The 12400-nt window shown below is 38.8% G+C and overlaps 4 protein-coding genes across 4 annotated transcripts in view; 2 read left to right on the top strand and 2 right to left on the bottom strand.

The window, feature by feature from the left end:
- The window catches only part of LOC116028030 (elongation factor G-2, chloroplastic-like), a 5092-nt gene extending 4986 nt beyond the window's left edge, over positions 1-106 (top strand). The window contains exon 5 of the mRNA XM_031269827.1: positions 11-106. The gene's annotated coding sequence lies outside the window, so the exon portion shown is untranslated. The remainder of the gene's footprint in view (positions 1-10) is intronic.
- Positions 107-407: 301 nt separating this feature from the next.
- On the bottom strand, positions 408-3510 carry LOC116027377 (hsp70-Hsp90 organizing protein 3-like). The gene is made up of 7 exons (XM_031268963.1): positions 2452-3510; positions 1734-2022; positions 1564-1649; positions 1250-1473; positions 1102-1168; positions 956-1015; positions 408-862 (listed from the first exon to the last, which is right to left on the bottom strand). The coding sequence occupies exons 1-7, from the start codon at positions 3355-3357 to the stop codon at positions 749-751; spliced, it is 1746 nt and encodes a 581-aa protein (XP_031124823.1). The 5' UTR covers positions 3358-3510; the 3' UTR covers positions 408-748.
- Positions 3511-4911: 1401 nt separating this feature from the next.
- LOC116027535 (vacuolar-processing enzyme beta-isozyme) lies at positions 4912-8054 on the top strand. Its single transcript, XM_031269237.1, has 9 exons — positions 4912-5136; positions 5320-5484; positions 5562-5718; positions 5804-5889; positions 6634-6833; positions 6931-6979; positions 7076-7282; positions 7389-7595; positions 7742-8054. Exons 1-9 carry the CDS (start codon positions 4912-4914, stop codon positions 7922-7924), a joined length of 1479 nt encoding a protein of 492 aa, XP_031125097.1. The 3' UTR covers positions 7925-8054.
- A 991-nt stretch (positions 8055-9045) lies between these two features.
- On the bottom strand, positions 9046-9405 carry LOC116027536 (auxin-responsive protein SAUR36-like). Its single transcript, XM_031269238.1, has one exon. The coding sequence runs from the start codon at positions 9403-9405 to the stop codon at positions 9046-9048; it is 360 nt and encodes a 119-aa protein (XP_031125098.1).
- Between the last annotated feature and the right edge of the window lie 2995 nt (positions 9406-12400).

The following is a 12400-nucleotide window of genomic DNA, read 5'->3' on the forward strand; positions in this document are numbered from 1 at the left end:
CCCCCCCCACCCCCACCCCATTTTTGGTCTATTTATGTTATGTGCCAAATTGCCAATCAAATTTTGTGACAATCATATACCAAAATGCAATCTTTTTTTTCCCCCACTTTCTTGGAGTTCTACCCTTGCTGGGTTCTGCTTCACCAGTTTTCATAGATAAACACTAATTAACTAACTAATTGGAGAGTCAAGGCATAATCTAAATTGGCAATTACACGAGTAATTTGAAGATTTGAGATTGTGTACTCCACAAGATATTCATTTTTCTCCAATATTTGAATCGTGACAGGACCACATCAATGTAAAATACCATTAAAATGTTTAATTCTCCCCACATGATGTTATCCAATCCACACAATTACATCCAAAGCACAGTCAATCAAAGAATAAGGTCCCAAAACATTCTATCATTCAACAATCAACTAAGCATTTCATAGCAATCAATTGTACATTTGTTGTACAATCCACTTGTAGATCTATGGGTGGTCACCAAAACACGGCTAGACTACTAAAGAGTAAGAACCAAACACTTTGTTTGCACAGTTAACAAAGAGTCAAAAAATTGTAATCTTCAAAAATTAAAATCCATTTGAAAGCAGTTGTTGCTGGAGAAAAACCAAAAAGAGCTTAAATGGAAAAATGAAACATCATCACTTGTTTAAATTTGTAAAAGTAAAGACTGTTTTGACAAACTATTCCCTTCAACAACACATGCTATGCTCTCATTTGGGGCTTCGAACTTGGATATTTATCGGACTTGAACGATTCCAGCACTGACCAATTTTTGGATCTTGTTCATCACAAGAGGGTTCTTCATGTGTTCTTGTGCAGCTTTAGGATTCTCTTGGAAATCCACAAGTACCTGCTCAGGGATAAGATGTAATCAGTATTGAGAACATGCCATTCAAACAAGTAAAATTAATTAATAGCCTTGATCAGTAAGGTGACGTTGTACCTGTCTCATTACTGGATCAGTTAGAATATTTTGGATTTCTGGGTCCTGCATTGCCTTGGCCTGCAATAAGTTCGGTGCAATATTGGTACTGGTTTGTTCATATTGCTTCCAACAATGACAAGCTAAAGAGCAGATTGAAACTATACCTGTCTCTCCTTGAGCTCCTCCGGAGTCAGATCACCACGGGTTGCCTTGTTTATTTGTTCAACACACCTGTAATTCAACACAACTCTCAATTATCATAAAATAACATACTCAACAGGAAATACATCAATAAAATACATATTTCTTTACCTCTTAACACCATCTAGTAATTCTGGGTTCTGAGGATCATGCTTCAAGCCCTCCTGATAAGTTTCCAAAGCTTTTTCATATTCTTTCATGAAGAACTGAACCGCACCCTTCCTAGTGTAACCCTTTGCAAATGTGGGATCAAGCTCAATGCATTTTTCAGCATCTTTAAGCCCCTCGGGTAATGCTCCAAGCTTAGTGTAGCTGGCAGCCCTATTGCTATATGCCTAAAAGAAGCAAAGGAAACAGTCAAATGAGTCTCAAACCATTCCCAATATCTGCCATGGATTACAAAAATATTTATTGAAATTTCATACCCTAGGATCCTTGGGATTCCTTCTTATAGATTCTGAATAGTGCTTGACTGCCTCTGGGTACTTCTGTTCCTTGAAGAATTGGTTACCTGAAGTTCAGAATTGCATAAGTACGAAATAAAAATAAGTAAAAAGGAAGGCAGTAGGGAAAACTCTCTGAAAGAAGTAAGTACCTTTCTCACGCTCTTCATCTGCTACCTGTGGATCAAACGACTCTTGCTGCTCTAAATCTTTCTTAGCTTTCTCAGCTTCATTGAGCTTCTTTAAGGTGTCTGGGTTACGATGTTCTGTGAGAGCTTTCTGGAAAGTCTCAATAGCAGGTTCGAAGTCCTTTGAGCATTTTGCCATCTTCACTAAGGCAGTACCCTTTCTTGTCAAAGCCCTGGCAATCATCTTAAAGTCGGATCTAAGCTCTCTTCCCCTCTCAACTGCTTTATCACAATCCTTGATGCATTCTTCATACTATAATCAAGGGAGCTTAAATAAGTATTCCAAATTACATCAAGCATGATATACAACAACAAAAAATTGGAAAATCAAATAAAATTTATGACATAGGGTCATAGGGATAGACTACAATATACACACAAACTTGATGAAATCTACTTTAATCACATTAAACAAGAATAAGCTTAAATTTAAGAATGTCCTGCTCACACCTGAACAAAAGTAGAAAATTTTACAAATTCTTAGTATTTGGTTAGAATTATCATCCCCTCCACATTTGAGAAGATAGCCATACCATAAAACAATCACTAGCATTTATTCAATCAAAATTCATAGGAGCATTAAAAGACAGAATATTTCTAAATAGATAAAGCAAAAGCACAAACTGAACTTCAAGAAGCTATGCAAATGCAATGCAAAAAAAAGAGTTTCATTTGTGTATACCTTTCCCATCTCCAAGTACACAGCAGCCCTATTGGTAAGGAAGGAAATATCCTCATCATCAAGTTCCAGGGCTTTTGAATAGTGCTGAATAGCAGTCTCAAAATCCTTCTTCTTGTATGCTGCATTGCCAGCTTCCTTCTCCTTCTGTGCCTGCGCCTTCTTCTCCTTAATATCCTTCTCCTCCCCTGATACTTCCATGGGCTCTGGCTCGGGCTCCGGCTGTGGAGTAGGTTCAGGGCGTTTTCCCTTAGCAGGCTCTGAATCAGCCGGCCGCTTTCTCTCCGGCGAGGCTTCAGGCATCTCCGCATCGTCCTCCGGTGTCCTAGTCTGCAATTTCACGCCCAACAAAACACCAAACGCCTGCATTACTCTCTGGTCCTTCAAATACAGATTCAAATTGTTAGGGTTTTTCTGAACATCCTGCATCATCTTAACGAAATCCGGCTGCTGCAAGTACGCCCGCGTGGTCGGATCACTGGTCAACCTCGCCCACATCTCCGGCCCGGAAAACGCATCGCCGAACGGACTCGACGACGACGGGCCACGAGATCGGGCCTGCGCAGACTGCGCATCGGCCAGGCCCGATTTCAACGCCTCGTTATTCGGGTCGACATCGAGACCCTTCCTATAAGCCGCAACCGCTTCGTCGTAGCTGTGGAGACCTAAATGAGCCGCGCCGAGCCGAGAGTATCCTTTAGACCAATCCGGCTTGAGCTCGACAGTCTTCTGAGCGTCGATTAGGGCATCGGAGTAGTTTCCGAGGGAGGCATAGGCGGCGGATCTGTTGGAATAGAGGACGTGATTAGTCGGCGCGAGGCTGATCGCCTCCGTGAAGTGGCGCACGGCCTCGGCATAGTTTCCGGCGGAGAACGCCGCGTTTCCTTTTCCCTTAGCTTCGTCTGCCATAAGTCTCTTCTCCTCTCTCTCTCTCTATCTCTCTCTCTCTCTCTCTGCAATTATCGATTGGAAATTTACAGTAAATTGCAAAAAAGGAAAGACGAGATTTTGTAGGTTAGACGAAGACGAGAGGTCCGGGGAGGAGAGAGTTCTAGTTCTAGTATGAGTGTACTCTGGAATGTTCTTAGGCAATTATCGTCTGTGATAGGTTGTATACAGAATGTTTTTACCTTTTCCTTTTCTTTTTTTTTTCCCCCTTTATGACCATTATAAAATCATAATTGAATTAAAATATACTTATTGAGTTTTAAGGAAAAAAAAAAAAAAAAGGTTCAAGGGTGTTATCGCACTCAGGGACACGTGTAGTGCACGCAACCGGTTCAATGTAGTTTTTGCGCCTCACTCATAAATGTGATCCCACTTTCATATCTGGTGGGAACACAAAAATCAATATTATCTCATTCGTCACAAACCTGGAGTTTAAAACGAATCTGGGCAATATATATATATATATATATATATATATATATATATATATATATATATATCATTTCTAAAATTGCCTACCTCCCATATGGGGAGGCCAGTACATGCCATTTGAACAGAAAGTGCTTGGCAAGAGTCATATTAATAATTGACATATTATGAAGATGTATAAATTACAAATTTCATAAACTAATGATAGAGTAAGATGTGCAACACACAAAGGCCCAAAGATGTTTAGACTTAAGGCCTTTTTTTTTTATGAGGTTGGCCCATAGGTAATTGGGGCTTTTTGTTGTTTAGTGGGATAAAAATGTTTTTTTTTTTAATATGATTCACAAAAATGTAAGAACCATAATTCATAAAATAACAAATCGGATTAGTGCTCTTTGGGCCCAAGTTTCAATTGCTCAGTTGTTATGTCATAGACCCGAATCCACCTTGCAAGGTGGACTCGAGTCCATAGTATAATTTGCCTCAATTGTTGCTACTCCAACACTCTACTTGTATCTTTTTGTTGTCCACCGGACAATGTCGTATAGCAAATTTTTTGGCACGAATCCAATGCTGATTTATTTTACGTTGTACGTCTTACTTCCTAATTTCCTAGTCAACTGTTATATAATGGACCATAGTCTACACAACGTTACGGAGACTATACTGCTACATGTACCACGATAGATAATAAAATTTGCCATTCGTGGCTTACTTGATTTATTGTGTTACGGAATTATACTTTTGCCTCAAAATCAGCTTATAATTATAGAAACGTCCACTTTTAGACTATTTTTATACATTTTTTTCTCCCCAAATGACGCACCAAAGCCAAAGTTCAGAGTCCAAACCATATACTATACAGACAGAAACCCAACAAAACATACAACCACACCTGGCACAATATGGACACGTGTGGACGAGTGGACCCACCAATTGTATAGGTGGCAATCCCTCGTTCTGCATGGCTTCTCATCACTGCCACTTATCTAAGCCACCAACCGGCCTCTCTCTGAGTCTGCACTCTTCATCTCTAAAAGAAAATCACTTCAATTTCTCTCTTTCTAGCTTAGCTTGCTGTCTTTAATGGCGGAATTTGGTTCATCGTTGGTTCTTCTTCTTCTTCTAGTGGTCATCGCTTGTCAGCTTCCAAGTCTTGAGGCCGGCCGGAGCAGGAAGCCCAGCTGGGACCCACTAATCCGGCGGCCGGTGGACCGGAAAGATGACGAATCACCGAAGGATGAATCTCAGGGTACCAGGTGGGCTGTTCTTGTGGCGGGTTCAAACGGCTACGGCAATTATCGCCACCAGGTATATATCTGTCAATTTTAGCTTATTTAACAATTATTTAGCTGTTTGAGGTGGTTATTGTGTTTGATTAATCAGTTAAATTTAAAAATTATACCAAACATCTATCACCTACAAGTTAATTTAACAATTTTTTAAAATGAGTTAATGTTATCAACTAGTTATAGCCTCGATCGATCTGTATAGGCTGATGTGTGCCATGCATACCAAATCTTGAAAAGAGGTGGGGTGAAGGACGAGAACATAGTAGTTTTCATGTACGATGATATAGCATACAGCGCAATGAATCCCAGAAAAGGAGTCATCATTAACCACCCAAACGGCTCCGATGTCTACGCCGGTGTGCCCAAGGTATACTATACAACCATCATGCTAATTAGCAGTTTTCATCTTAAATCTACCGGATATATGTATGTTTTGTCGGATAGGATTACACCGGCGACCAAGTGACGGCTGCGAATTTGTACGCCGTCCTGCTCGGCGACAAGGAGGGTGTGAGGGGTGGGAGTGGAAAAGTGGTTGACAGCAAAGCTGATGATAGGATTTTCATCTATTATACCGACCATGGAGGTCCAGGAGTTCTTGGTGAGTTGTATAGTATATATTGTTTCTGCATACATATATTGATCTCTGAACAATCTTTCATGTAGAAGAGGTGTTCTTGTTTCAGGGATGCCCAATTTGCCTCATCTTTATGCCGATGATTTCATTGATGTGTTGAAGAAAAAGCATTCTGCAGGCACCTACAAAGAGATGGTAACCATCTCCATACATACCTGTATTTATATTCTTATAGTAGTTATTAAGTGAAGTCCCCTCTCTAATCCTAGTTGGCAAATTAAAGGGCACCAGGAGGTAGATCAGTCTAAGCTATGAAAATATATTCTTATAGTAGTTAGGTGAACCTCGCCCTATAGCTCTAACTGGCAAAGGACACAAGAAGGTAATTAAATTAGTCTTATTAGTCTTATAGTCTTATAGTAGTTAGGTGAACCTCGCCTTATAACCTAGTTGGCAAAACTGGCAAAGGACACGAGTCTTATAGTAGCTAGGAGATCCTCCCCCTATAACCTAGTTGGTAAAGAACACGAGAATCTAAATCAGCATAGGTTGTGTATAGTCTATTGACTCAAATAAGAAACTCGGCCAACATGGATAGGGTTATGTTACTCCTAGTTATAGTATGTCTAGTTAGTACAAAAGAAACTATAAGCAGACTGTTTAGCTAACTTGGCTGGATTGTTCCTTTCCTAGTTATAGTTAGTCTAATTAGTAAAGAAGATGAAGTACAACTAATTTGGTTGGATTGTTCCTTTCCTAGTTATAGTTAGTCTGATTAGTAGAGAAGATGAAGTACAAAGAAATACGGTCCCCTAGTTACAGTTAGTTTGATTAGTAGAGACGATAAAGTACAAAGAGATAAATACTATTCTAATTAAGTATGATACATGCACTATAATTAGTCCTATTCTAACACCTCATCATCAACTATGGTTGTAGGTTATATATGTTGAAGCGTGCGAGAGTGGGAGCTTTTTCGAGGGCATGATGCCGGAAGACTTGAACATTTACGTGACAACAGCCTCGAATGCAGAGGAGAGCAGCTGGGGAACATACTGCCCGGGATCAGAACCTGCACCCCCACCTGAATACATTACATGCCTAGGAGATTTGTATAGTGTTGCTTGGATGGAGGATAGGTATGTATTCCATCTCTATCGCAAATCGATTAAATTAAACCATATGTATGAAAACTTCACTGACTTGATGCTGCTTTAATTTGTTTCGATAATGCAGTGAATCTCACAATCTTATGGAAGAAACAATCGAACGACAGTACGAGAATGTCAGGGAACAACTGAACAATAACCTAATTGATCATATCAATGTTTCGTGAATATATTATCCTTGTCTGAAGTTTGTTACAACTAACTCGATGCAGGTGAAGCTAAGAACTTCCAACTACAATGACTTCGAGGGTGGATCTCACGTGATGGAGTATGGAAGCCGGGACATCAAATCGGAGAAGGTCTATTTGTACCAAGGATTCGACCCCGCCACCATCAATCTCCCCGGAAACCAGATTGGCCTTACACCAAAAGGCGTCGTTAACCAGAGAGACGCGGATCTTCTGTTCATGTGGGAAAGGGTAAGCTTCAAAACATATCGAACTAACACAAAACGTATCTGTTTCGTTATTTCCCCTGCTATATGCGATTTCTGAGAGATGAAATGCGAAATACGAATGAATGCAGTACAAGAGGATGGGAGACAATGCAGCGAGCAAGGCTGAACTCCTGAAGGAGATAACCGATACAATGCTGCACAGACAACACCTCGATGCAAGCATCGACAGCATCGGGGTACATTTGTTTGGCCCAGAAAACGGATCCAACATCCTTAAATCGGTTCGCAAGCCAGGTTTAGCTCTTGTTGATGATTGGCAGTGCCTCAAATCAATGGTAACAACTGTCAAACCATATTCTTGATAGTTCTGTACTTCGTTTTAACTAAAAGTTTTAATCTGATTGCAAGTGTTCTATTTAAGTTCTGTTTTAACTAAAAGTTTAAGTTGACAGTGAGACTATATATCCCGTTTTGGTTGCAGGTTAGGGTTTTTGAGACACATTGCGGGTCATTGGGGCAATACGGGATGAAACACATGAGAGCTTTTGCGAACATATGCAACAATAACATATCTCAAGCTGCCATGGAAGAAGCCTGCAAGAACACATGCAGCCAGATGAAGATAGTGCAATATACTCATCCAAACAAAGTTTATAGTGCTTGATATATAGTATATATATGTTTGTATCAACTTTGATATATATGCTGTAAAATAAAATTTGATGCTGCTTGCGTTGGTACTATGTTTTTGGGGAGTTTTTGCAGACCATTTGGCGTTATAGTGATCTACTTATTACGTGTTTTGAACTTTAAAGTTTAAAGTACTAACGATAAGTACGGATTTGCAGGCTTTACAGCTTAATCTGCGTCTTATTTTCGGGTTTTACTACATTGGAATCTTTTTCAATCTCTACTTTCTTATTTTTATTTTTCTTATTTTTATTTTTTGACGTGATAATATATGATAAGTTATTTTTATTTTGTAAGTCTTTTAAAAATAGCAGTATCTTCTATCCGGTTTAACTTAGTTTTGACCATCAATCGATAGATTCTATATAACTTATCAATCATATCGATTCAAATTGATTCCTTTGTCTTATAATATCAGCTGTCTCATTTTCGGATTCAACCTTCTAATATTGATATTAGACTATAAATCAACGTTTGGATTTTGAATTTAACTTTTTAATCTTGATATTAGATTCGATTAAAAAATAACATGAAAATCTGTTCAAAATGAAGCCTTTATCTACTTGAAAGGTGCTAACAAATTGAAATTTTTAAGTAGCTTTAAGGTGTTAACAAATCGAAAATTTTAACTAACTTTTTGAAGTTTGAGTATATTACGAATAATTTAATTTAGTTTATCTTATGATCTTTTACTGGATAGTATTACAAGTTAGGACAGTTTTGTAGTCAATTACTTATTTCAGTCAGAATGCAGTATATATCTATTCATAGCGTATTTCTGAATAATTTAATTTATCTTATTATAATCTTTTATTGGACCATGTTACAAGTTTGGACAGTTTTATGGTCATTTACTGACTACAGAATGCAGTATGTATCTGTTCATAGCACATTTTGACTTTTTTTTTTGTTAATAATTAAAGAAGTTGGGATTTTTAAGAAACAGATTCTTTGAATCTGATTGTCACCATTTATGATGATTACAGAACAGATTTTAACCAGATTAAGACATACATTTTTGTAATCTTTCTACACAGAAAAAGGAAAAAGCAGTCTCCGCCATGACTGCTTGTCCGGCTGCTACATACAACTTGTCTAGCTCCGGCGGGCCCCGCCGGCGGCTGCGGCGGCGATTCTTGATTTCACGTTCTCAAACTCCGATATCCTACACGGAATCTGGATCCCGCCGGGGTGATCGAACCCGTAAACCGTCTCCGCCTCCCTTAGAAGATTCGCGAACAGCGGGTGGTTGAAATAGAACACCGGCACCACCACCCTACACGTGGCGCCCTCCGCTTCCCCCACGTACACCGCCAAGTGTCCCGCCGGCGGCACACTCGCCTCCTCCTCCGCCGGCCCCACCCGGATAAACCCCACGTTCCGTTTCACAAAACCCATCACCCTCCGCCCTTTCCGCCCAAAAAACCGCCGGAAAACACTCACCGGATTCTTCATCCTATGTATACTATGTAGCAAACTCCGAGGTTTCTAGAAGGATTATGAGAGAGAGAATAATGCGGTCGGAGGTTTCATAATGTTTTTTAATGTAACGGAGGAACAGAAGAAAGCGTGGGGGAGTATTTATAAAGAAAAATTTTGACGGCTTTTATGTTGAACAGTTCAAGGTTGGGAGTATAGAGAGTTGATGATGAGCTAAGAGAGATTCTGGGATTGAACCATAAAGAGAGAATTAATGAGATGCCATTTCTAGGTGGAGACCTGTGGTGAGTACTAAGGGACACAACCTTTTTTTTTTGCATTATTTCTTTGATTGATAGGTTAATTAATTAATTCAAATTCAACTCGAATCACGTCAAATTTAATACTTACTCCACAAAAAATTTAGTCCAAAACATTTTAACATAATACACACGTATGGTATGACGTATTGATCATTCTAGAATTTTGAGAATTTGAGGGGTGACCAGATATGAACTGGTTATAAATTGTAATGTGAACGGACATTATGGTAGCGATAAAGATTGGGAGAATTTAAATGTAATGATGCACCATAATTGGTGCCACGTAAATCTGACATTATACATTGCATGTGTGTTAAATGTTAAGTTGCTTTTGCATAATTTTCGGGGAGGTTTGACTCTTTTTGTACATCTTCCCAACACTTCGCAAACTCGAACACTTTTTACTTGTGTTCAGTTTGGCCACGTATAATAAACGTTAGATAACACGAGAAATTACAGTCATTATTATATTACACATCTACCTGAAGCAACAAATCAAATTTTCACACATAATTTCTTAATACAATTTATCTCTAACATGTTCCAATTATGCTTTCAAAACTTTCAGTTTAAACTTATTAAGCTATCCATCCTGATTATGTTATTACTTATTATTATTGTTATTATTAAAGAAATTAATGCTGCATAAAGGTTCATTTTTCTTTTAATTTAATCCTCATTTTTGACATTATTTGCCTGGAAAATTCCATGAAAACATGAGGATAAAACAAGTGCAATGATGCATCGGGCGAGAGGGGAATACTTGTGCAGACTAAATAGCATCGAATACTATGATGCTCAGGATAACTAGGAAGTTTTGGAAGAGTCATTAGATTGGATTTGTTTTTAAAAATCTTTTGCACTAAATGGCAATTAGTCAATTTGTATCGAGTCGAGGACATAGAGCAACATAAAACTGCACTAAACACAGTTACTATGAATTAATATTTTATTTTGTCCCAGGACTATTAGAATTTCACCAGTTTAGTTCTCGACTAGCAATTTTATTTAATTTCGTTCACAATTATTCAAATTTTACCTAAAATGGTCCTTAGTCCAAACTAACGTTTGTTAGACGTTAAAAAACAAGGATAGGAATGTAATTTCCCTTTCTTTGCATTCTCAAGTCTCCAACGGAAAGATTTTATTAGGAATCAGATCATCGCTAGTCTAATCTCAACTGGTTGCGACATGTGAAATGAGCATCTGGTTGCAACCTTGGAGGAGGAGCTTTCTCCAGCTGGCCTTGTTGACGGTGCAGATGGAGATGAAGATCGCGAGGATGTTGACTAAGCGGTGATGATGGAGGAGATGAGGAATTCATTAGCTTTGATGGCGTTGAACATGATAGCATTGATGCTTGTGAATTGCTGAAAAATTTGCAGGATGACGGCAATGATGAGCTAGGGTTGGCCTAACTATACTTCTTCGTCAGCTTCTTGAACGAATTCTTCATCACCAAGCTGCTAATGTTAGCGTAATTTACAATATTAGCTATGAATATCCCAACTGTAATCAGCCGCAGAAACACTTGGTGTAAATTAGACTGAGGACTGTTTTGGTTAACGTTTGTATAATTGGGGATAAAATTGGTAGTCGAGGGACCAAATTGGGTGTTAACTCCAATTACTATTTGAATAATCATCAATGAACAATCAAACAAGATCCAATGGATATGGGCAACTTAAGCTAAATTGGTCGGGTGACAACTTATTGACCTTCTCAGTTTAAGCCGATTTGTTATGAGCAACTTAAGCTAATTTACCTAAAATGATCCTTAGTCCAAACTGATGTTTGTTAGACGTTAAAACGGGGATAGAAATGTAATTTCCCTTTCTTTGCATTTTAGAGTCTCTAACGAAAAGATTTCACTGGGAATCAGATCATCCTTGGTCTAATCTCAACCAGTTGCGGCATGAGAAATGAACATCTGATTGCAACCTTGGAGGAGGAGCTTTCTCCAGCCGGCCTTGTTGACGGTGTAGATGGAGATGAAGGTCAAGAGGACGTTGACTAAGCCGATGATGATGGAGGAGAGGAGGAATCCATTGACCTTAATGGCGTTGAACATGATGGCATTGATGCTCGTGAATTGCTAAAAAATTTGCAGGATGACGACAATTATGAGTTGGGGTTGGCTTAACTGTACTTCTTCGTCAACTTCTTGAACGAATTCTTCACCTCCACCTTCCCCCTCTCCACCAAACTTGTTGATCACTAGGCTGCTAGCTGCTAGTCGTTAGCGTAATTTATAATATTAGCTATGAATATCTCAACCGTGCATATATTGTGCGTAATTTACAATATTAGCTATGAATATCTCAACTGTGATTAGCCGCGGGAGCACTTGGTGACGTTTGCATAGGTGGAGACGAAATTGGGCAAAATTAGTAGTCGAATGACCAAATCGGGTATTAACTCCAATTACTATCTTAATACTCATTGATGAACAATCAAAAACAAGATCCAATGGATAGGGAGTAGGGACAACTCAAGTTAAATTAGTCTGGTTGTTGGCTTGGTAACAAAAAAGTTTCAAGTTTGAATCCTATTGAAACAGTCTATTGACCTTCTTAATTTAAGCCAATTAGCTATGAACAACTTAGGCTAATTTATCTCATCCTGACAAAATAGTCACTTACTTGCCAACCAATCAACTATGGACGGCCTAGACTAACTTACCTCCTTGTGACTAAGTGTTTTTTTAC

This window comes from Ipomoea triloba, chromosome 8 (genome assembly GCF_003576645.1).
Source record: "Ipomoea triloba cultivar NCNSP0323 chromosome 8, ASM357664v1".
NCBI classification, from domain to species: Eukaryota; Viridiplantae; Streptophyta; class Magnoliopsida; order Solanales; family Convolvulaceae; genus Ipomoea; species Ipomoea triloba.